At 39.8% G+C, this 24917-nt stretch overlaps 1 protein-coding gene across 1 annotated transcript; it reads left to right on the plus strand.

Annotated features, from left to right (window-relative positions):
- Positions 1-360: 360 nt before the first annotated feature.
- Rac1 (Rac family small GTPase 1) lies at positions 361-24839 on the plus strand. The gene is made up of 7 exons (XM_071605644.1): positions 361-609; positions 11070-11141; positions 13494-13611; positions 21420-21476; positions 22997-23059; positions 24012-24171; positions 24499-24839. The coding sequence occupies exons 1-7, from the start codon at positions 575-577 to the stop codon at positions 24627-24629; spliced, it is 636 nt and encodes a 211-aa protein (XP_071461745.1). The 5' UTR covers positions 361-574; the 3' UTR covers positions 24630-24839.
- Positions 24840-24917: the final 78 nt, after the last annotated feature.

Here is a 24917-nt window from a genome sequence, read left to right on the forward strand (position 1 = left end):
ATAAAAAGGATTAAAAAAAGGGGATGCAGGTGGTTCGGCGGGCCTGGTCAGGAGCTGACGAGGGCCCGCGCGGCTCCGGGAACCTGGGTCTCCTTTTCAGACCCAAAGCCCGGCGGACCGCGAGGTGGGGATCTCCAGGCCTGGACACGCCCAGGAGTGTTAGCGCGCAAACATGGCGGCCATTCCGCTGCCCTCCGAGGCGCTCCCGCGGCCCGAGCCGAGCGCTTCCGAGCACTCCCGAGCGCTCCCGAAGCCCAGAGGAACCCCGGGAGCGGCGCGGGCGGGAGCGGCCCCGCCCGGAGCTTGGGAGCGGCGGCGCCGGCGCGGGGGGAGGGGAGGCCGGATGTGAGTGGAGCGGCCATTTCCTGTTTCTCTGCAGTTTTCCTCAGCTTTGGGTGGTGGCCGCTGCCAGGCTTTAGCTTCCAGTCCGCGGAGGGCGAGGCGGCGTGGACAGCGGCCCCGGCACCCCACGCCCCGCCGCCCGCAGCCGCGCGTCCGCCCGCCCGCCGCTTTCCGCGCCCGCCGCTTCTCGTCTCAGCGCTCGGCCGCTGCCGCGGCCCCGCGAGCGGCCCAGATGCAGGCCATCAAGTGTGTGGTGGTGGGAGACGGGTGAGTGCCGGCGGGCCGGGGGCGGCGGGGTGGGCCAGGGAGGGCCGGGGGCGGCGAGGGCTGCGGGCTGGGCCCGGCTGCCGGGCTCGCGTGGCCGCCGCGGGCCTCGCGGGGCGCTGGCTCCCAGCCTCCCGGGCCGCGGCGCGGGCCTGGTTCCGGAGCTTCGGTGGGGGAGGGCTTGGGCGCTCCGGGCCGGAGGGAAAAGTGAACTCCACCCTCTGCTTTCTTCCCGGGCGGACGCCGCCCGCCCTGGTTGGCACGAAGATTAGGCGGGCTTGGAGGTGGTTGTCCCTTTTCCCCCTGGAGGAAGGAGTTCTTTTTGGTTTCTTCCTTCATCTCTAACCCGGAGTCGGTCCTGTTGGATGCCTGTTTGCACGGGCCACTTTGGCGGCCTCCAAACTTACTTAGGACCACCAGTTTGCTTCTGATTGGCACCTCTCCACTTTAAGGGTTCTAAAATGATCCTTTTCGTGGAGAAACTTAATTGAGATGCTATCTGTGAGGAGCCCGATCTGATAGAGAAGGTTCTGAAAAGAGCCTGGTGTCATAAAGATTAAAAACAAACAAAAAAAAACCGAAACAAACCCAAACTTCCAAATGGACCTTCGTTTAATGCATTAGGTATGGCTGGAGCAGAACGGGCTCCGTGTGACTCTAGGCTTTTCTTTTCATTACTGTCCGTGGTGGTTACAGGCCCTTGAGGAAGACAAGACTTGTCTTATTCGTTCCCCCCGCCTCCCCCCCGTATAGAAACAAGAATCTCAGTGTAATCCGAGCAAAATTGCGCATCTGAGCTTTGCTTGTGTAGGTTAGTGTTAACAAGGAAGCTCGGAGAATTACTAGCAGTTTCATGAAACTCAGAATGCAACTGGTACGTTGTGAAGTTGAGTAAAGTCGAAGGACAAGTTCTGGCATCCCGTTAATTTTTGGTTAATATTCTCCAAACTTAACTTTAACATTGATTTTACTTTTATGCTTCTAAATGTATTTGTTGATTTTCAACTTATTTAGATGATTCTAGGTTGGACATTTGAAATTGTTTCTATAACTAATTGAGATGAAAGGCAAACAACTGATATTTGTAAGATAACCAGTCTTTGGGATTTGCCCATTTACTGGCTTCTATGTATATAACTAGAAATTGTAAGGTTCACTTAATTTGAATGTATATGTGACTTTCTTTAACTTTTTGAAAGAAAGCTTTACTCTGTCACTTGGAAAAGATGTTCAGTTTTATAGTGAATTATTTTAGATGAAGTTTTCTTCTTTTTGCATGTCATACAGTTATCTGAACTTCCTTTAAAAGTTAAAAATACTGAATCAGTAGTGGCATGGGATATATAAAAGTACTACATACTAGTTTTTTAAAAGTTAAATTGGCCAGTTGCAGTGGTGCAAGCCTGTAATCCCACTTTATCCCAGATACTTAGGAGGCTGCTGTAACCCAGGCTGGCTTGGGCAATTTGGTGGGACACATTCTCAAAAAGTGCTGTGGATGTAGCTCAGTGGTAAAGCCCTCCTGGGTTCAATCCCCAGTACCAAAAAATAAATAAAATAAAAAGTTACTGCTAATTCAGTACTCAGTCATAGTATGTGATGTTATTTGAAGAATTCCAAGACTAAAATCTAAGGAGAAATCTGGTGTGGTGGCACCCAGTGGTTCAGGAGGCTGAGGCAGGAGGATAGCAGATTCAGAGCCAGCCTTAGCAACTTAGAGAGGCCCTAAGCAATAATAAAAAGAGCTTAGGATGTAACTCAGTGGTTAAGTGCCTCCAGAGGCACTTCTATTCCTGGTATCCCCCCCCCCCCAAATATATATGTATGCACACAACAGTTACATTTAATTTAATTAATATGAGCAAGTCATGGACCTGTAATGTCTTGTTTTGGCTCCCCAGCTCCTGTTGCTAGGTATCAATCCAGGGCTTTGAATGTGTTAGGTAAGTGCTCTAACCACTGAGCAACACCTCCATCCCTGTATTAGCTTTTTTTTCTTTTTTTTTAAAAATTTTTAGTTGTAGATGGACATGATGTCTTTATTTTATTCCTTCGTTTTTATGTTGTGCTGAGGATTGAACCCAGTGCTCACCCATGCAAGATACGCCATCTGCCACTGAGCCACAACCTTAGCCCTAGCTTTTTTAAAATACAGTCAGATACTTGTTGAATGCCCACTATGGGAACTATATCCTTCCTTAATCCCCACCCCACCACTTACTTACGGGGTAACCTTGACCATATCACTCATCCTGAAGAGATGCATCAAGGGAAAGGTAAACAAGATGCTAAATATTAAGAGCCTGATAAGTGCCTTACTCTTTGCTGAGTGCTTAGTAATCTCCAGTTATTGTTGTCATTGTTACTATTGCTCTTTTTATTACTGGAAGACTCTGAGGGAATATGTAGTTCCTGCTGTGCATAATGTTGCAGCACCCTAGAGAGGCGGAGGTGGAGGATGGCAAGTTCAAGTCTAGCCTCAGCAACTTACCCAGACCCTGTCTCAAAATAAAAAAAATAAAAAGTACTGGGGATGTAGCTCAGTGGAAGAGTATTCCAGGAGACCCTCATACTGGACACCAGAAAGCCACAGTTCCTGGCTTTTTTTTTCAGTATGATTTTTAAGACTGCATTTGACATTTGGTATTGACTAGTGATATAGCTAAGTGATGTAAATGAAATGTGCCTTTACAGAAGAGTTTAAGCTGTGTTACGTCAAGGGATAATATGTAGCAAACATTATTTTAGTGAAAAATCTAGGTACGTACATAATTTTCACACCAGAAATATTTTTCTGCTTTTAACCAAATAATATTCCTGATATTATAGTTTGAATTTTTTTTATTCAGAAATTGCTAATTATAAATATGGGCCTAAATTTTGTGGGGCTTAAAGCTACTTAATGTTGTAGAATTATAAACAATTAAAAATTATAAAATCAATGAAGGCAAACTGATTGAGGTTTCACAAATTGCAAGCTTTCTTTTTTTTAATATTTATTTTTTAGTTGTAGTTGTAGTTATTTTATTTATTTATTTTTATGTGGTACTGAGGATCAAACCCAGGGTCTTGCACGTGCTAGGCAAGCGCTTTACTGCTGAGCCACAACCCCAGCCCCAAGCTTTCTTATTTAAGGAATTATAAACTATGTTATAACTGTATTATAGTGAGAATCATTTAGCTTGTATTCTTTTTGTTTTCAAATTTTATTTATTTTTTTAGTTGTAGTTGGACATAATACCCTTATTTAATTAATTTATTTATTTATAAATTTTTTGATGGGTCTTTATTTTGTTCATTTATTTATATATGGTGCTGAGAATCAAACCCAGGCAAGCACTCTTACCACTGAGCCACAAACCCAGCTCCAATACCTTTATTTTATTTATTTATTTTCATATGGTGCTGAGGATGCACGTGCTAGGTGAGTGCTCTACTGCTGAGCTACAACCCCAGCCCCTAGCTTGTATTCTTTTGGTATATAATTTCCTGTATAGCAGTAAATTGGCATTGGGTATAAAATATGAGATAGGATTTATTTTTTAAAGATAGTCTTTCCTGGCACTGGGGTTATAGTTCAGTGATAGAGCACTTGCCTCACACGTGAGGCACTGGTTTTGATTCTCAGAACCACATAAAAATAAATATATTGTGTTCATCTTAAAAATCTTTAAGAAAAAAAGGTAGTCTTTCCTGAATGTAGGACCTATAATTTTTATTTGAGGGGGACCTCTGCCCTAAGATTGATTGTCTCTTTACTTAGGTAAGACAGCATCTCACAACTGTTTTGAAATTTTTTAAATAAAAATTGTTTTGATGCTGGGGATAGTATATGCTTCACCACTGGGGTATACCCACAACCAAAAACAGTATTTAATAGTGTTGTTTTAACTTTGGTTGACTAGAAGGTGGAGGGTGAATGACTTGAAGACCTCATACAAAATGATTTTTGGTTGGGCCAGTGATCTGTGCGCCACAGTGTCTGACTTAAGACATAGCTGCCTAGGTGTTTTTTTTAGTTGAGTGTGATAAATGCCTCTTGTGACATCATCTTTATAAGAATGTGTGCCATTTAGTATTTCCATTGAACTGTGTGATAGCATGAAAAATGAATTTCAGTTCTTCATAAATTGTCTTGGTGTGTTTTGAGGTTTACTTTTTATCTTCTTTAGTTTTGACCTGTTATAAAGGTATTTGAATTCTCTGCACTGGCTTACAAGCTTAGATTTAATGTATGACTGATAATGGTTGGAAAAATTATATATAATAATATACATTTTTTTTTTTTAATACAGGACTGGGGATACAGGCACTTGCCTAGTATGCCAGAAGCCCTGGGTTCAATTCCCAGCAATGTGGGGGTGTGGAATGGCAGTACTAGTAAAAGTTTGGGATTGGGTTAAGTGGAGGAGTATCAGGAAGCCATTTTTAGAAACCTTCAATCTGTCATAATCTTCTGTCTTTTGCATTAGTCATTTAATATCTTAGTGCTTCCTACTTTTTCACCTCTGTATCACAGATAGCTCTGTCTTCTGATTGTAGTCTTCCTAGAGGGAGATGTTTTTATCAGGAGTCTTGTTATCAGTGTAGTTATCGCATGTCATCAGAAGGAACATTTTTCCACCAACAGGTTAATATGAAAAATTTCAAGCATACAGAAAAATTGAGTATAGTCAACACCCGTATTCTCACCACTATAATCTGTAGTCAGTATTTTACTCTATTTGCTTTCTCACATGATATCCCACTAACAGGGGATTTAATAGAGGAGTTGAAGGAGAATGGAGTGGTATGCAGTTAAGATATTATTTTTGAACTCTGTATCTTGAGCTCACTCATATCTGCTACACCATAGTTGGACTTGATTCTAGAAGGGTGGACTGGAAAAAAATCTGCTTCACACTTCAGTATTCATTCTCTCTCTCTCTTTTTTTTTCCTTTCTCAAAGACACAACTGTTTATTTAGGAAAGTAGAGATATTTAAGGGATAATGTAGGCTGTGTCAAGAGTGAGAAGTTTTTGAGATAAAGCAAGAAATACACATTCAGGAGAGAATGTGGGCCTTCTCCAGAGGAAGAGACAGCCCATAATTCAACAATTCATATGTAGTGTCTTCAGCCTTGAGTGTTTGAGAAACTTTAAACAGAATCTTAATTTGTATGTGTGTGTGTTTGTGTGTATGTGTGTGCACATGTGTGTGCGCTGCGCTGGAGATTGAACTGGGGTCTCACACATGCTAAGCAAGTACTGTCCCATTGAGCTATATCTCCAGCCCTGGAATCTTAATTTTGTAGGGAGCCTCTAATGGTGATAATGGCTAGCTTTCTGTTTTTTGTTTGGTTTTGGCTAGCTTTCTGTTCATTTGCTGTGATATTCACTGTTGGAAATAGAACTTAAGATTTCAGATTGGGTTTTGTGTTTTTGTAACATTGAACTACTCTTTTTTTTTTTTTTAATATTAGTTGTCAATGTGCCTTTCTTTAAATTTATATGTGATGCTGAGAATCGAACCCAGTGCCTCACACATACTAGGCAAGCGCTCTACCACAGAGCTACAACCCCAGCTCTGACCTACTCTTTTTAGAAATAATTTTTTTTGTAGATGAACACAATACCTTTATTTATTTTTATATGGTGCTGAGGATTAAACCCAGTGCCTCATACTTTCAAGGCAAGTGCTTTACTACCGAGTCACAACCTCAACCCCTGAACTACTCTTACTAGTTCATATTTTTTTCTGTACATATTCTCTTTAAGCATTTGTTGTAGAATCCCCATACCTTATTTCTCACTGTAAATTGAGGCTGAGGCAGGAGGATCTTGAATTCAAAGCCAACTAAGTGGGAGTGTAAACAACTTGGTGAGATCCTGTCTCTAAATAAAATATTAAAAGGGCTGGTTATGTGGCTCAGTGGGTTGAGTGCCCCTGGATTCATTCTTCAATATTAAAAAAACAAAACAAAACAAAAAACAAAAAAACTAAAACAAAACTATGTGCTTTTAGATGACATTGCATGCTCTTTGTTTTGGTTTACAGTTGTCCTTGGAAGAATGTTTTTTTCTTTCCTAAGATCAGTTTACCTTAAAAAGCAGTGCAGAAAATTATTTATGCTTCCTAGATCCCTTTAAATTTTTTTTTTTTTAAGTTATAGATGGACACAATATCTTTATGTTGTGCTGAGGATCAAACCCAGTTATCTCAGACATGCTAGGCAAGTGCTCTACCTCTGAGCCACAACCCCAGCCCCCCCCCCTTTTATTTTTATTTTTTTAATGTGAGGAAATTGCCATTGTTTCGTAATTATTGATTTTATGTGCTTTTAAGTTGTGGTTTATAGATTGCAAGAAATAATAAGGTTTGCAGAAAAAAAAAGTAAAACATTCTCTTAATGGGAAAGTGAAGAACCTAACAGAATGTACGTTATTGGCTTTAGTCAAATACAGGTTTAAAAAATTGTAATGTTGTGAACTTGGAGAAATCCAATATAGAACTGACATGAGCTTTCTCCCTGCAGGCCAATCCAGGTTCATTTTCTAGAGTGATGACATCTTTCAAAGATTAAAAAGAGGTTTAACTGAGCAGTTAAATATATAAAACTGGAAATTCCAAAGCAAAACTTCCAGAAATTCTACAAGAGCCTGTCCACACTGTGATCCAACATGGCTGACATTCTTCATGCATTTATGTTCAAGTTGTTTTGCCAAGTGCAGATGTTGACTCTGACCTCTAGAGTTGATTTATATATGTTTATACATATACATATACATATATGTATATGTATATGTTTATACATATACATATATATGTATGTATATATAAACACACACATATTTAGTTGTAGTTGGACAGAATACCTTTATTTTATTTATTTTTATGTGACGCTGAGGATTGAACCCAGTGCCTCACATGTGCTAGGCGAGCATTCTACCTCTGAGTCACAACTCCAGCCTCTGATTTATATTTTTATATATACAAGGAATAAATAAATAAAAATTTCAATTTTTTTGTTCTTAATAATTAAAAAAAGGTAGGGCATGTACTTATTTTAAAAATCAGAATTCCACAATTTAATCTTTTTCGTAAAGATTTATAGATTAGTGGCTCCGGAGACTGAGGCAGGAGGATGAGAGTTCAAAGCTAGCCTCAGCAAAAACAAGACACTAAGCAACTCAGTGAGCCCCGTCTCACTTTGTAAAATACAAAATAGGGCTGGGGATGTGGCTCAGTGGTTGAGTGCCCCTGAGTTCAATTTCCGGTACCCCCCCCCCCCCAAAAAAAAAGAACATAGATTTGTAGCCAATAATGATTGATAGTAAATTATCAGCCAGTATCAGATTATGCCAATATCTTTTTTCTTTTTTGGTACTGGGGATTGAACCCAGGAGTGCTTTACCACTGAGCTACAATCCCAGTCCTTTTTATTACTTATTTTAAGACAGAGTATCAAATCGTCCTGCCTCAGTATCTTTAGTGACTGGGATTACAGGCCTGCACTTCAGCAAGATATTTTATCTTAAAACATTTATAGTTGCTTGTCTTAGACATTAAGTGACAAGAATTGTTATCGTTTTCTACACAACATTTGTCATTTTGAAAAAGGGTTTATTTATCCTGGCCTTAGTTAGACTCCACTTTCTTTCTCAACTACCACATCCAAACCATGGCCAAACCATGATTGTTCTGCTTTGTGTCTAAGTAGCTCATGAAACAGCCTGTTTATTTTCACCCTACAGTCCCCCTCTGTGGTCCAGACTACCACAGGTGGTTCCTGGAACACAGCAGCAGCTTCCTTATTTTCCTACCTCATGTCACACCTTCCTCAGTCCTCTTTCCGCAGTGCATTTGGATATTTCTTGGAAAATCGAATGCATTCTTGGCAATTTACCTTCTCTGGCTTGTAGGCAGGATCAGTCCCACATCTCTTCTTAAGGAGATGACACCTCTTCAGATTTTCCTCTACCACTGCCCCCATATTTCTTGTTAAGTTATGCTGGGCTTTGTTCAACTCTGGGCCTCCCCATCTGCTGTTGCTTTGTTTGCCTGTTCTGTCTCCATTCCTCATAAGTTTTTAGCATACATTGCAGCCTTCTCTGTCTACCCTGAAGACAAGGTTAGATTTTTTTCTGTGCATTCCCAGATTAGGTTAGATTTTTTGCTGTGCATTTCCAGAGCATTTTTACTAATATACTGATGATGATGATGATTATTTATTTGTTTGGACTCCAGGGATTGAACCCAGGGCTTTGTATATGCTAGGCAAGCACTCTAACACTGAGCTACATCCCCAGCCTCATACCAGTACTTCTGTGTAATGATTGTGTTCTTCATTTTTTAGTTTAATAAGTGCACATACTCTGTGAGGCCTTGTTCAATGAAATATCTTTGGTGCCTAATATACTTCTTATAGTACACACTTGCTATAAATTAAAACTGAATTTATGCTCACAATAGTTTGCTGAATGAGTTGGTAGTTTTGCATCTGTTTGATAAACACAAAAACTGAAGCATATAAAGAAAGTTGGAACTTGCCAAAAGATTGGAACCACTTAGTGATAGTTGGTTCTGGATCTCAAACGCAGGCTTCTGACTCTAAATCTTTTGTCTCTTGCTTATATAGGTTCATTTTGAAAGTCTAAGCCTTTTACAAAATGTATGTCCAATGAGTCATTTCTATTTAGGAAACCTTAGAAGTTGGAAGTTACCTTCTGATGATGTAATGTTTGATTGTGAGATCTTTGGGGTGGAGAGTTCCAACTTCTGTTAAGCCTTTAATAATGTTAGGAGTAAAACAAGTACTGGCAAGACCGAATTAGCCTGTAATCTGCCCTTGTTGAGACATTTTCACTTTAAAACTTTAGAGTGTGAGGGGAAAAATAGGAAAGCACTAAACTTTATGGTGAATCCATTTATGGCATTTGGGATTGAACAGTAAAAAACTTTTAAACCAATACCATAGTGAACTCTTATCATCTTAACTTTGGTAAACCAACAGAAAACAGCAAGAAACTGGGCTCACTATAGAGGACATTTGGTGAATTGAGCCCTTAGGAAAGCCCTGAAGAAGTCAACCTATGAATGCTGTAAAACTCCAACCATGCCCCTGCACAGTGGTGCAGTGACCTTAATTTATTTTTGTCCATTGATTGGTTTGTACTGGGGATTGAACACAAGGCCTTGCACATTCTACACAAGTGTTCTACCACTGATTACATACCTAGCCCCTTGTAAATTTTATTTTGAGACAGGGTCTTGCTAAGTTGCCCAGACTGGCCTCCAACTTGGGAGCCTCTTGAGTAACTGAGATTATATGTGTGCTACTACACCTGGGCTAGGAATCTTAATTTTTATTTTTATTATTATTTTTTAATATTTTTTAGTTTTTGGCGGACACAACATCTTTGTTTGTATGTGGTGCTGAGGATCGAACTCAGGCCGCGCGCATGCCAGGCGAACGTGCTACTGCTTGAGCCACATCCCCGGCCCCAGGAATCTTAATTTTTAGAAATATTCTCTTGAGGGCTGGGGATGTGGCTCAAGTGGTAGCGCGCTTGCCTGGCATGTGTGCAGCCCAGGTTCGATCCTCAGCACCACATACAAACAAAGATGTTGTGTCCGCCGAAAACTAAAAGAATAAATACTAAAATTAAAAAAAAAAAAAAAAAAGAAATATTCTCTTGAAAAACATTTCAGGTGGTTGGGAGACTGAATCACCACTTTGACTTTTGCCTGATGGTTTACTGGTAATATTGATCCAGTCTGTACCCATTACCAGTTGTACAGGTGGCTCTTTTGCCCTGAATATTTATTTCTACATGGTTCTCTTTTACTTTCTCTTTGTAACTGTTTGGGAACTTTACACTATCATCTCTGAACTATTAATTAATATGTGTAGACTGTATTGTTAGACCCTGTTTTTAAAAGCTCATGACGTGGCAAATGCATACAGATAAATTAATGTGAGAACATTTGTGTATGATGGTTTTTAACTAAAAGCTCTGGAGAAGAGTCAAAACTGAGGGAAGCCTTTAGGAAGTGGGTGGGAGTTTGAGCTGTGTCCCTGAAGGATGTCAAAATAAGTTAGTTCTTACAGAAATAACTGCATGTATGTTGCAGGGGCAAGCTATGTTTGCATTAGTATTAGTGAACTAATACATTGAGTATAGAACTTAAAACTTCTTGTATGAAAGGCTTGTTCACAGAAGATGTTCACAGAAGAAACTTTTTTTAAATTTTAAAATGTTCTTCCTTTTGTAACTTCCTTTTGTAATTTGTACAAACAACTGTACAAATATTGACTATTGGTGCTAATACCACATAACCTTAATAGAACTAGATGGATCCAAAATCTTACCTTTCTGAAAAAATGCTGGTTTGTTTGGATTTCTAGAAATTATTTTAACAGAACAAAGAAAACTATAATTATGTTCATGTCAACTAAGCAATCTTATTTTTCTCCTTTTAGAGCTGTAGGTAAAACTTGCCTACTGATCAGTTATACAACCAATGCATTTCCTGGAGAGTATATCCCCACTGTGTAAGTATCTTCAGTTATACTTGTATTGTCTGATATGTTTTTTTCTGATTTTTTTCCATTTGTTTTGTTGTTAACCCTATCTTAATGCTCGTATATGTGGATATAATTTGTTTTCCTCTCAAACATTGTCTGGGATTTAATTGTAAGTATTTTGGACTTTTAAGAAATACCTGGTCGGTTTAATATAGTTTTCTCACATGATGGAACAAACACAGCCTTGCTTTTCTAATTTTTAGATACTCAAGAAAACAAAGTTAAAGTTTAGTGTGAGATATAGCACTTGGTAGTAATATAAAGAAATCCAGAGCTAGACAAAAGGAAGCTGACCAGAGATTGGTCAGAGAACAATTCTTGTGAATGTAAGAGTTTTGGATAAATTTGGCTCTATGGGAAGTGGAACATGAAGTATTCCATTAGATTTTAATTGGCTTTTTCTGACAAGTCATCCATCAGTTGGTTCTAGGTCACTGTTAAGTTACAGGCTTCACAGTTGAAACCAGGTAGGGTAGAAATGGCCATTGGGCTGCATCTTCCCCAAGGGCAGCAGAATTGGGTGGAGAAGGAAAAGTGCTTTTTTGTTTTCAGTTGTAGTTGGACACAGTATCTCTATTTAATTTTTATGTGGTGCTGAGGATCAAACCCAGCGCCCCGCACATGCTAGGTAAACACTCTACTGATGACCCACAACCCCAGCTCCAGCAAAATGCTTTTTTGATGTTGGGTTACTAGAGAGTTTCAAGTAGCCAAGCTTCACTGTGGCCCAGTGAGTCTTGTGCATCCCAGTGAAGGCAGAGACACTGTGGAGAGGAACGGCTTTAAGTCCCTCCCTGCTCAAGCACAGCACACTGCTTAGGTGCTCTGTGAAAGTGCCATCGAACAATTTAAAGTATGTAAATGGTAACACTCTGTCCTAGTTGTCTTGTATTTGTGGTGGGAATTTATCTATGCATATAGATAGAGCTTAAATCCCTAATGATTATTGATTTTGAAGTACTATACCTGATTATACCACTGGTCCCCCCCCCCCCTTTTTTTTTTGCGTCGATGCAAGAATATTATCTAGTATTTTTTTTCCCCCCGTAGGCTTTTTTTGGCTAATGTTTTTAATTAATTTTTGGTATAGTATGAGGCAAGCATCTGATTTTCCACCCATGCCAGTGGGGGGAAAATACAATACTGTTTATTGAATATTTATTGAATAATCTGTCCTTTCCTCATGGAAGTACAATTACCACATTCATTTAACCTACTTTGCTACCAATAGGGGCCATGGGCACTTCCCAAACCTTTTCTTTATAAAAACAAGTTAGGTCATTAAATTCTGTAAATTATATTGGGAGCTTGCTTAGATCTCAACTCTGCTCTTCTTGCAGTATAGTAAGAGGCATGAAGTATTAAAAGCATATAAAAAGTAAATCCTTGACTTTTATAGACTAATAATGTATTAGGGTATTTGTCTTGGCTTAAATTGCAAAGCTTAAAAAAAATCATAAAGCCCTTATTTTTGTTTTAATTAGCTATGATACCAGTAGCACTTTTTAAATATCTGTCAGCCTATAAGCCTTTTTTCTCTGTTGCCTTTTCCTATAGTAACTAATTTGTGTATAGTAGCTTTAAGTTATTTTAAACATTGATGTGATCAGGTGTGCTCATTTTGAAAACATGGGTGGCTTCTAAAGTCAGGTATGTCTTGTTACCACTGTACTTTGGTTGTAGGCATGGATGACCAAGACTGTACCAAGTATCACTCCATATACTCAGATGTGAGGGCTGGAAACACTTGTTGAAAATTATAAGACATGTACATGAAAAACCCCACACGTGGGATTTGAAGGAGGAACTAATTCCACTTTTTCCTGGGGAAAAAAGTCTTAAAACTTTCTGTTTATTTTATTTTATTTTTTAAATTTATATTTTAGTTTTAGGTGGACACAATATTTTTATTTTACATTTATGTGGTGCTAAGGATTGAATCCAGTGCCTCGTGCATGCTAGGTGAGCACTCTACCACTGAGCCACAACCCCAGCCCCAACTTTTTGTTTATTAAGGCAAAGATTTTTTATTGCTGACAGAAATTTGTTTCACTTAAATTTAGTAGTTTGTCCTTTGTTTCTCAGGCATTTTTCTTTCTCATGTGTGTGTTCAGTTGGTTCCTCATACATTTCAGCCAGCCTGCCTGCCATTCTCTCTCAGAGCTCTTTCTCATTTTGCCTTTGTGGTCATTTCCTGGCCTGGCAGTATCCAGGTCCATTTGCTGCCTTTTAGCAAACCTTCTATGAGATGTGAGGTGCTGCTGGGACAGTGACTTTGATCCTTTGTCTGTGACTAACCACTTTTATCTCATTCTACAGTTTTGACAACTATTCTGCCAATGTTATGGTAGATGGGAAACCTGTGAATCTGGGCTTATGGGATACAGCTGGACAAGAAGATTATGACAGATTGCGCCCCCTCTCCTATCCACAAACAGTAAGGACTAAACTGAATTTTAAAGTTTTATTCTTGAATGTTTTATTAATGCATATCTATGGTTTGCTTATTTTGCTGTGATTTGGGTATATTGAGTAATAGCACTCAATATAAATTGGTTCCCTACATGCAATTCAGATTTTTACTTTTTGAGCATTACCAGTTATTTAGCCTTGTGCATTCTACATTCTTTCATTTAATTTTATTAGCCTTTTTTTTAGCTAAAGGTTTTATCTTTAATTTATAATTCATTTTTGGTATAGTATAAGCAAGCATCAGACTCCCCTCCAAGTGAGGGTAAAATATAATACTATTTATTGAATAATCTGTCCTCTCCTCATGGAAGCAGAATTACCATATTTATTAAACCTCCCCCACTCATAATAAAACTGGTAATGTTTTTATTGTCACAAACCAGTTTTTAATAGCAGTTAGTTTGAAGATGATTTGCTTTGGGACAGTTTTTCACTACCATATCAAATTAAGTAGTTAAGATTAAGGTCTCTTTAAACCACATTAGTAATTAATCAGGGCTTAATAATTTTTTTTTCTTATAAAAAATATAATTCTTTGACTTTAGACCTAAATCTTTTCCATGTAGATTGAGGTTTCATTTTTATAAAATGGGTCTGCTGTGCCAATCAGAAAAAAATTTGTTTTGCCTCTCTATAAAACAACTAAAAGATTAAAAAGTGAATTAGAGCAGAAGCTGGCAAGAACAGTGGGTACTTAAAGAGGAAGCAGAGCAAATTCCTTGGGTTCAGATCCTGCTTTTCCACTTCCTAGCTGCTGTGTGACCTTGGACAGTGTCTTCTCTAGTTTTTGCCTCTTTGTTTCTTGAGTGAGTTAATACATATAATGTACATAGAAAATTCTTAGCATATTGTACACACTCTAGTATTAACTGCTATTTGGATTCCTCTTCATTCTTATTGATACAATTTGATCAGTCTAGAGGCTCATTAGGTGTAAGTTGTGTCTTGGTGAGTGTCATTTTCTGTGAATGTGCTGGACAACCCAGTATTGGCCAGGAATCCAGGATGGGATCAGGAAGAGCTTAGAGAATGATCATATTTGAGCCCTGATTGGTAGGGTAGACTTAATTGACTTAATCATTACTTTTCTTTCTTTTTTTTTTTTTTTTTTTAATTGAGTGTTATGTATTTAAATTTTTTTTTTAGTTGTGGGTGGACACAATACCTTTATTTTATTTTTTTATTTTTATGTGGTGCTGAGGGTCGAACCCAGTGCCTCACACATGCTACTGCTGAGCTACAACCCCAGCCCAACCATTATCTTCTTAGATCTTGTTTTTTAAATCAAACTTACTGTTTAGTGATAGTTTTAAGATCTTGAATACAGACAGCCTTTTCCCTCTAACCAACAGTCTCATGCATTTTGTTTCTAGCTGGAAGTATTGCCAAATACAGTCTAAACTATGTAGTTTTTGCACATTATACTTTAGCTGAATTTTAGTTAAAACAGTGCTAAATATAGTGTGGGAGGTTTCAGTTGGGTGGTTTCTCAGTTAAATCTATAGCTAAAAATTAAATGTGATTTAAGTATTAAAAATCAGCCCATAAACATAAAATGGTTCAAAATCTTAAATATCTTGAAAACTATTCTGTAATCAGTGAGTGTTGAATCATTCCTTTTTTGGGGGGGTGTTGAACTCAGGGATACTCAACCACTGAGCCACATCCCCAGCCCTTTTTTGTATTTTATTTAGAGACAGGGTCTCACTGAGTTGTTGAGGGCCTTGCTAAGTTGCTGAGGCTGGCGTTGAACTTGTGATCCTCTTGCCTCAGCCTTCAGAGCTGCTGGGATTAGCGTGCACCACTGCGCCTGGCAAATCATTCCAAATTTTAAGTAGATTTAAAAATAGTGACTGGTAGAATAGGAATATCAACCCCTAGATAATCTGGAAGAGTATGGCATCATTTCTGAGAAATGAGAGCCACCCCACTGTGACTCAGGGGATATAGGATAGGGCAAGGCCATTTTCTCTGAGGGAGTCACTCATAGCAAGTCAAAGGTGACTTGGCAAGAGTCCCATTCTGCTGAGGAGCACAGATAAGGTGAACTCTCAGATTGAAGAAAGCTATGTTGTTATGTTAGAGGCCTGAAATCAAAGGGGGTGTTGCCATGATGGGGCTTAAGACTAAACTTTTTAGGTCTTGACTATGTACATCAGTGGACTGTTTTCCTATAAAGTACTTGAGTAGGAAAAAAGGAATAAGACAGGGTTCTTGCTCTCAAGTAACTTTCAGAAAAGACCCATAAACTGACTGCTGTGTAATACATTTGAGGAGGGTGAGTGGGGGTGCTTAAGGAGCACCTGACTAGCAGTTAAAGATATGCTTGTTTCAACTCCTTTTTGCAAGGGAATGATCTTGGGAGCGCAGGGGCAGGCCCAAATGGTTCGGTACCAGGGCCCAGATGTCTCATTACTTTGAATCACTTTTTACCAAGAGGATTTGGCCTGGGAGTTACAGGATGGCACCTTGTTGTCTTGTTGGTAATGGGGAAACCTCTCAACCTAAGTGTTGAATGGAACTTGATCTCTGATTTTGGCTCTTTGGACTGCAGGGCTTTTTATGTGGCTTACCCAAGACTTCTCAAACCCATTCCTGAAGGGCCAGGTTGAAGATTTCTTATTTAGGCCACGCAAAAAAGAGATATATTATGCTTTTTGTGTTATTTAAAGTTGGCATCTTCTCTGTTGTATAGTTCTATGTAACTAAATCTTGTCTAAACCATTAATTTCTACTTTGTTCTCCAAAAGATAGTGAGCAGCTAGTCATCATTTTCAGTTGAAGTTACCCTTCAAATTATTTTTCCAAATTAAATAATCCTAAGGGCTTTTCTATCCTTCAATAAGTTACCTATATTTTTTTGCAAGTTCTGCATGCTCATATAGGTAGATCAAAGTAATGCTCAAATCCAACATCTTGTATTTCACTGTGTGGACTTAGTGACAGGAGTAGGAACATGAGTGGTATGTCAGTATCATAAGGCTTATGCCCTGTTGGTGTCTGATCCAGCTGATGTAGCCTGTTTGCTGAGATGGTAGGCCTCTGTTTAGGTCAGCCCTCCCCTCACCTTTTTTTTTTTTTTTGCTGGGAATAGAACACATGATTTACCACTGAGCTATATCCCCAATATCCTGTTCCCACCCCACCATTTTGAGACAGGGTCTCAACAAGTCTGGATGAACTTGTGATTCTCCTGTCTCAGCTTTTTGAGTCACTGGGATTATAAGTATGTGCCACCACACCTGCTTGAAGGTTTTAACCCATTAAGTCCCAAGTTTTCAATTCTGCAAACATAATAAATATTTACACATTATTTCAAAATTGCCCAAGTAGTATATTTTTTGCTTAGTTTAAGGTCTTTTTTATTTTTTTGCCTTTTGACTTTTTATTACTCAAGCTTCAGTTTTTAATTATTACTTTTTAAAAATGTAGGTTTCTGACTCTACTTGTCCCTTCAACATAGCGGTTTTCTGTCCCTCAATAAGGAAAGCATGCTTGATCCTGTCTTGGGCATATTTAGTAAGCGTGGACCCACTGTAGGCCTTGCTGATATATGAGTTTTTGTTTTAGATATCTCGTAGGTCTCACAGCACATACCCTTGAAATCTGCCTGGGCACACAGCACGTGCAGATTTTGATGCTTTCCCAACCTTCTTTGTATAAAGGTAAACGATTCTAATACCAGGGGTTTGGGACAGCCTAGTTTTGTTAGAGGCTGTATTATAGGAGAAGCCTACAAAAGTATGTCAGATGCATTCTGAGTCTGTCTTTGGAAGGACTGCCAAGATTAAGGAGTTTTTGAAGCTTAAAGTAGGGGACTTGCTCACCACCAGCCTTCCTCTTTCTTCCCTTACCAATCCTCATGCCAATTCAAAGAACTATTTGGTTTAAGTTTTTGTAGGTGGTCCATATCTGGAATGAAATTAGAATAATTCTCATTTGCCTTTAGAAGAATTCTCAAGAATTCTGTGTTGAAAGAATAAGTCTATTGATTTTTATTTGAAGCAAAGAAGTGAATTAAAAGCATTGTGGTAAACACTGGAAATGTTGTTAACTTTTGTCTCTAAGGAACAACCTCACCAAATCCATAGTGGGGCTTGGAATTGAGTCTTACTTTGAACCGCATTGTTCATTTCAGTAATACAAGTCTAAATCCAAACTACACACAGAACTAGGAGGAAGACAGGAACACAGCTCTGCACAGGAGCTTTTAGTGTTCAGTGTTAGAATTGTCAGCTCTCAACTCTGGCTGTGTCCTGGGAAAAACTCTCAAGTCTGGTCTATTAGGCATGTTTCACAGGCAGGTGCCTTTTCTGTATTCAGGCTTCTGCAGGACTTGTCTGTAAGAACTTGCATGCAGCTCTTTGAAGAAGTGCCTGTTGCTGACGTATGCCAGTGACAGCACATGAGCAGGCCTTTATGTTAGGGGACACTTGCTAACATTTCCAGCTGCATGGGAATGTGTTAAATTCTTGTGTGTGCTCTACAGGTAGAAGGAACACCTTTGTGGCACCCTAGTGGGTTAATAGTGGGTTAGACTGCTGCAACATTGGATAAAAGAAAAACCATGCTTTATATAGCTGGGAATATTTTGGGGGGGGGTATGGTTACAGGGATTAACGAAGGGTGCTTAACCACTGAGCCACATCCTCATCCATATATATATGTGTGTGTGCGTGTATATATAAATATATATATATATATATTTATATATATTTATTTTAGTTGTAGTTGGACACAGTACCTTTATTTCACTTATTTATTTTTATGTGGTTCTGAGAATCGAACCCAGGCTCTCGCATGTGAGGTGAGCACTCTACTGCTGAGCCACAACCCTAGTCCCCCCCCCCCCTTTTTAAAAAATTTTAATATTTTTTAGTTTTTGGTAGACACAACATCTTTGGTTGTATGTGGTGCTGAGGATCGAACCCGGGCCGCACACATGCCAGGCGAGCGCGCTACCACTTGAGCCACACCCCCAGCCCTAGTCCCCTTTTTTATATTTTATTTTGAGACAGGGTCTTGCTCAGTTACTTAGGGCTTTGCCGACTTGCTGAGGCTGGCTTTGAGCTTGGAATTCTCCTGCCGCAGCCACCCGAGCTGCTGGGATTACAGGTGTGTATCACCATGCCTGGTTTAGCTGGAAAATTTTGATTTTTTTCAAAAGGCCTCAGCCTTCATTAGTTGGGTCAGTGTCCTTCGGCTACAGGTCATTAGGAACACACTTATAGTTAAGCAGAATTGGGTTTCTTACTTTTTGCCATGAAAGAGAAATACCTGAAAACTGGGGTGAGATTTGCTCTTGTGGTTGGGGGAGTGGTAGGGCTCAAAAGGAAGTTGTTGTTTGTGGATGCATACCATCAGGAGCAGGGTAATTCTGCATTGGTATATTTTGATCATCTAGTTGGTGGGGAGATGAAGCAAAACTAAAGCTATGGTGGAAGAATGTAACTCATTTACTAGGAGCTTGGATGTTTAGCAATTTTGCAGTGATTCTTTTGACTTGTCTGCACTTAGACAAGATTATAAGTTTGTCTTTTTCTTTACTTTTGGTCTCATTTCAGTGTGGTCACATGGGGCCTTGTCTGATATTGGTGTTCTGAGAAATTGTTACATTCAACAGGCCCACTGTGACAAAGCTGTTGGCGCCAGGCTACTTCCCAGGTGTTGGGCTGCTTCTTTTTTTTTCTGGGGCTTATTTTCTTAGAGGTTCCACAGTGATGACACATGTCCAGCTTTTTTTAGTTCTGCCTTTTCTCTGTCATGTATGTATATCCTGGTCCTTTCTTTGCGCATAAAATGCCTGTATTAACAAGAAGAAAATTTCACACACTTGTAATCCTAGCTAATCAGGAGGCTGAGGTAGGATGATTGCAAGTTCGAGGAAAGCTTGGGCTGATTAGTGATTCCCTGTCTCTAATCAATCCCTAGCCTTTGGCTGGGTATTGATAAAGCACCCATAGGCTCAGTCCTCAGTACTAAGTTGAGGGCAGGGCAGAATTCCAAGACTGACGGGAAAAGAGAATAAAATGAAAGAAACAATACTGCTTTTGGAGTAGTGAGATTTCAGCCATGCAGATGTCTGCCCAGTCACATTCTACCAAGACCAGCCCATCAGTGTGGACTGTACTGTAGATAGGCAGAGGAGCAGCTGGTGGAATTGTTCTGTCTGTACTTTTGACCAGTGAGGAAGGGAAGTGGCTTGTGATAGGAGACTAATAAAGACATGGAAGACTTGCCACTTTCTTAAAAGGCATGTTGGGCGTCTGGTATAGTTGGAAACATCATAATGATCTGAGGAAAGTATTAGTGTTCAAGTCACAGGAAAGATAGGCCAGGACTAGAGGTGTTCTAACAGCCATGTGACTTGTGAAGAAGGAAAGTGAGAGACCTTGAAAGAGCCAGGTATTCCTAAGGAGTGCTTGCTGATGGTTCAAGGACAGGGAAAAACAGAGAGCCAGGTTGACCAGCACAACCTCACATGCCACGGTGTTAGGAAAGTAGAGTTGGAAGGAATAGGTGGTAGAAAGTAAGTGTCAGAAGCACCAGACATGTTTTCTGAAAGCTATATTTAGGCTGGGGGAAGAAAAAGCAACAAGGAAGGAACAGGCAGATGGTGCAGTGTTCACATAGGAGGGGAACTGGAACTGCTTGGCTCCTGTTGTGCATGTCCCTTATCTATCAAAAAAGATGTTCTTAAAAACTGAAAAGGGTACAACAAATGTGATTAGATGGTATTTTGAGTCTGTTTTTTTGTGTGACTGATCTCAGCAAGTGTGGATCACAATGAATATTTGGCCCCTCATCAATTCCTTCAGAGGACAAATCTTTAAAAACAGCCCAAACATTAAATCAGGAGGGTTAGGGGAAACAAATATTATCTTTGAATTATAAATTAGAGAATCTTGAGTGAGATGAAATTAGAATAATTCTCATTTGCCTTTAGAAGAATTCTCAAGAGTTCTGTGTTGAAAGAATAAGTCTATTGATTTTTATTTGAAGCAAAGAAGTGAATTAAAAGCATTGTGGTAAACACTGGAAATGTTGTTAACTTTTGTCTCTAAGGAACAACCTCACCAAATCCATAGTGGGGCTTGGAATTGAGTCTTACTTTGAACCGCATTGTTCATTTCAGTAATACAAGTCTAAATCCAAACTACACACAGAACTAGGAGGAAGACAGGAACACAGCTCTGCACAGGAGCTTTTAGTGTTCAGTGTTAGAATTGTCAGCTCTCAACTCTGGCTGTGTCCTGGGAAAAACTCTCAAGTCTGGTCTATTAGGCATGTTTCACAGGCAGGTGCCTTTTCTGTATTCAGGCTTCTGCAGGACTTGTCTGTAAGAACTTGCATGCAGCTCTTTGAAGAAGTGCCTGTTGCTGACGTATGCCAGTGACAGCACATGAGCAGGCCTTTATGTTAGGGGACACTTGCTAACATTTCCAGCTGCATGGGAATGTGTTAAATTCTTGTGTGTGCTCCACAGTAGAAGGAACACCTTTGTGGCACCCCAGTTGTTTTGTCTGACTTGACCATTGTTGAACTGCACTGATGGAATGAAACCTTTGGCCAGGTTTCATTGAATGATTCAGTGGTGTTTGGCATCAAAGATGTCTTAGGTTATTAAATGCTTTTGGATCCCTCAGGAGGGTTGAGCTGAAATTCTGATAAAGAATAAATAACAGGTTACGTTGATTTTTTTTTTTTTTTTTTTTTTTTTTTAATTTTCTTCAGTTTGTACTGAACTCAAACAAAGTTCTCATACGTTACTAGGTTGGAGACACGTATGGTAAGGATATAACGTCCAGGGGCAAAGACAAGCCGATTGCCGTATGTAAGACTTTCAATCGACTTAAGCCTCAAGCTTTATCTCTTCTCTCATTTCACTTAGTTTTCCTAGGAATTCTTATTGAACCTCAAGTTCCTTGAGTGTTTTGTTTGTAATTCACTCAAGGTGAGGTTTTGCTTGATGAAAAAAGCTTTCATTGGAGCGTGACAGGTCACCTACCAGCTTGATTGAAGCAGTTTCTGAACTGCTTGCTTCCCTCCTTCCAAGTGCAAGGAAGGGTTTGTGAGAGGGCCCCTTCTGGGCTGATTAGAGGAGGTGGTGTGAGAATCCACCTGGGAGCTCACAGGGGTGGCTTCATGTTGAGCCTGGGCAGGACTAACCTTGCTGCCAGAGCATTCTCTCTTTGCTGTGTTGTCCTGTGTGGTGGGCTGTCTGGGTGGCTGTGCGGCACTGGTGAGCTAACCCACTCATGCTTTGAGATGGTTGCAATCAACTTGGATGCTGGGGTGCCCTGGTGATTCTTGGACAAGCTTGTGCATGAGCCAGTATTTAAACAATGTTATTCATAAAAAAGCTGTTGTATGGGATGTTTCTTTCCTTTTCAGGTACAAGATAACCAGCTGGATGGTTTAAAGTGCTAGCTTGGGAATTGTATGCATTTCAAAAGCAGCATAATTGCGTTTTTCTAGGGATATGTTTTATAAACCTAGCATTTTAGAAACTCTTGGGCATTTTTTATACAGGTAAATATTTGAATTTTACATTATGTGCAGTATTAGATGGGAAGAAAAAGTCAAATATTTTCTGTTTAACCAGCAATTCTCTTCAAGTATTTACTCTGCGCTGCTTTTCCTTTGCATCTCTATTTAGCAACAGCTGCCCTGGGGGCAAGTTCTCCAGAGGCCCTGATTGTGCTTGAGAGTCTGTGACTGTATCTAGGTGGTTCTCAGCTAGGAAAATGCTACTTCCACACTTAAACTACCCTTTGTTGGAGAGGGAAGGGTGGGGACAGCAAATAAACCAGCCACTATTTTGTGGCCAGGGACTGTGACAGCAGTTTAATTGGAACTCAGTGATAATCTAAAAATGTTTGTACTTAACCTGCATTAGAGAACGTAATGAAAAGCATATTGTTTGTAGCTAATTTAAAATTGACTCTGCTTTTGGGAAACTGAGAGATCAGATTTTACAGAAGTATTGGAAGAGTACTACTGTACTTTTTTTTGCCTGTTTATAACAGATAATTAGGTCTCCAGTTGAGAGTTAGGGAAAAGAGGCCCCCTGGGGGTCTGATTTGATGCTTTCCCAGCCTCCAACAGCTTTCAGTATTTTCCTTCTCCCTTCCTTTCTCATAATTCACTAGTTGCTTGATGTGCTGGTTCTGATTTGGGAGTGGTCTGACAGACTGGTGGGGTGAGTGGGGGGAGCTGGCCTCTGACATCAGCTGCTGGTACCAGTAAGCACCGCACCCAATGACTCATTCCCAGCAGCCTTTAGGAAGCAAATCACCTTCCTCATTTTAAGGTTGCTTTCTGAATGCTTTCCTGTTTCCTTTTTGTAGGATGTTTTCTTAATTTGCTTTTCCCTTGTGAGTCCTGCATCATTTGAAAATGTCCGTGCAAAGGTAAGTAGGATTTTGTTTTGTTTTTTCTTTTGGTATTGAGGATTGAATCCAGGGGTGCTTTACTACTAAATTTACCTCCCTAGCCCTTTAGTTTTTAAATTTTGAGACAGGATCTCACTAAGTTGCTATGGCTGGTGTCCAACTTGTAATCCTCATGCCTCAGTCTCCTGAGCAGCTAGGATTATAGGCATGTAATACTTATTTCTTTTAAATATTGGAAGGAACAATAAAAAAATATTATTTAGTGCTATGAATTTTCAGTTATTCAAATTGGTCTTAGTGATTTTATTTCTTGGGAACTTTATCAGGTTTATTATTATTATTATTATTATTATTATTATTATTATTATTATTATTATTATTTCTTTGTGGTGCTGGGGATTGAACCCAGGGCTTCGTGCATGTGAGACAAGCACTAACCAACTGAGCTATATCCTTAGTCCCGTAATCAGTTTTTAAGCAATGCCTTTAGGATATAGATTTCTAAAGCTTCAGGTCTCATTCAGAAAATAAAGAACATCTTTGGAGTCAGTCTAATGACCATTTCTTTTTGCTTGATGTTTGTCAGTGTAGTCAAACAGGAGGGAGAGAGACCTTTTTGTTGCAATAATCAGGGACATTTTCAGGGTGGGCAATGGTGGCAGAGCCAGAGTACTCCACTAGGTAGTTTGTGTATTTTTATCCCTGAACAGGTGATGAATTTTCTGAGATGATCCTAAGAATTGGATGTTTTCCCCCAAATAAAGTGATTTCCTCTGATTTTTTCCTTAATCCCAGGAGTCCTGGCTTACTAAGATTATTTCTTACAGTTCTTTCAGGCTGAGCTGGAAGGTGTGAAGGACAGGCAGCAGCTGAAGTGGGGTGGTTGGCACAGTTTGGCACCTTAGTTGTAATTTAGGTCAAGGTCATCTGTGGAGGAGAATGGTACAGACTTTGTTCTTTTCACATCTAGTGGTATCCGGAAGTGCGACACCATTGTCCCAACACTCCTATCATCCTAGTGGGAACTAAACTTGATCTTAGGGATGATAAAGACACAATTGAGAAACTGAAGGAGAAGAAGCTGACTCCCATCACCTATCCACAAGGGTTAGCCATGGCTAAGGAGATTGGTATGAAATCCTGCATTTTCCTACCTGATCTGCATGTCTTTTACTCTAGTGAGAGGCTAGGGTTTAGTCTGGGGAAGTAGAGAGAATGTATTTTTCCTGCTTAGGGTTGGCTTACTTTTGGGGAACCAGCAAGGCCCTTCTAGGCCTTAGTGTTAGTTAGCCCTTGGGAGGTGGAGGTGGGGTTAGAGTTGGCTCTGCAGTGCCATGTCACATCAGCAGAAGAAGGTGCAGGGTTCCAGGGGAGCAGCCTTTTGCTGCTGTCCTGATCAGGAGAGTCGTGTCGTGCCATGCTGAGTGTACATTGCTGTGTGGCTGTGTGTCTCGTAGGTGCTGTAAAATACCTGGAGTGCTCAGCACTCACACAGCGAGGCCTCAAGACAGTGTTTGATGAAGCTATCCGAGCAGTTCTCTGCCCACCTCCTGTCAAGAAGAGGAAGAGAAAATGCCTGCTGTTGTAAATGTCCAAGTCTCTCGTTCTTGATCCTGCCCCTTGGAACCTTTGTATGCTTTGCTCAAAAACAGTGGAGCCTTTGCACTCAATGCCAAGTTTTTGTTAAAGATTAATTTTTCCATAAAACCATTTTGAACCAATCAGTAATTTTAAGGGTTTGTTTTAAGTGTATGAGTTCAAACTCACATTCTATTAAAATTTAGCCCTAAAGTGACAAGCCTTCTTAAAGCCTTATTTTTCAAAAGCCCCTATTCTTGCTCAGATTAAGAGTTGCCAAAATACCTTCTGAACTAAG

The sequence above is a fragment of the Marmota flaviventris genome, chromosome 19 (assembly GCF_047511675.1).
Source record: "Marmota flaviventris isolate mMarFla1 chromosome 19, mMarFla1.hap1, whole genome shotgun sequence".
In the NCBI taxonomy this organism is placed as follows: domain Eukaryota; kingdom Metazoa; phylum Chordata; class Mammalia; order Rodentia; family Sciuridae; genus Marmota; species Marmota flaviventris.

Excerpts from the sequence above, each read along its gene's own strand:
- Rac1 (XM_071605644.1), top strand. The coding sequence starts at position 575 with ATGCAGGCCATCAAGTGTGTGGTGGTGGGAGACGG. Across the intron at positions 21,477-22,996 it reads GCAAAGACAAGCCGATTGCC|GATGTTTTCTTAATTTGCTT; the intron begins GTATGTAAGACT and ends TCCTTTTTGTAG. Across the intron at positions 23,060-24,011 it reads TTGAAAATGTCCGTGCAAAG|TGGTATCCGGAAGTGCGACA; the intron begins GTAAGTAGGATT and ends TTTCACATCTAG.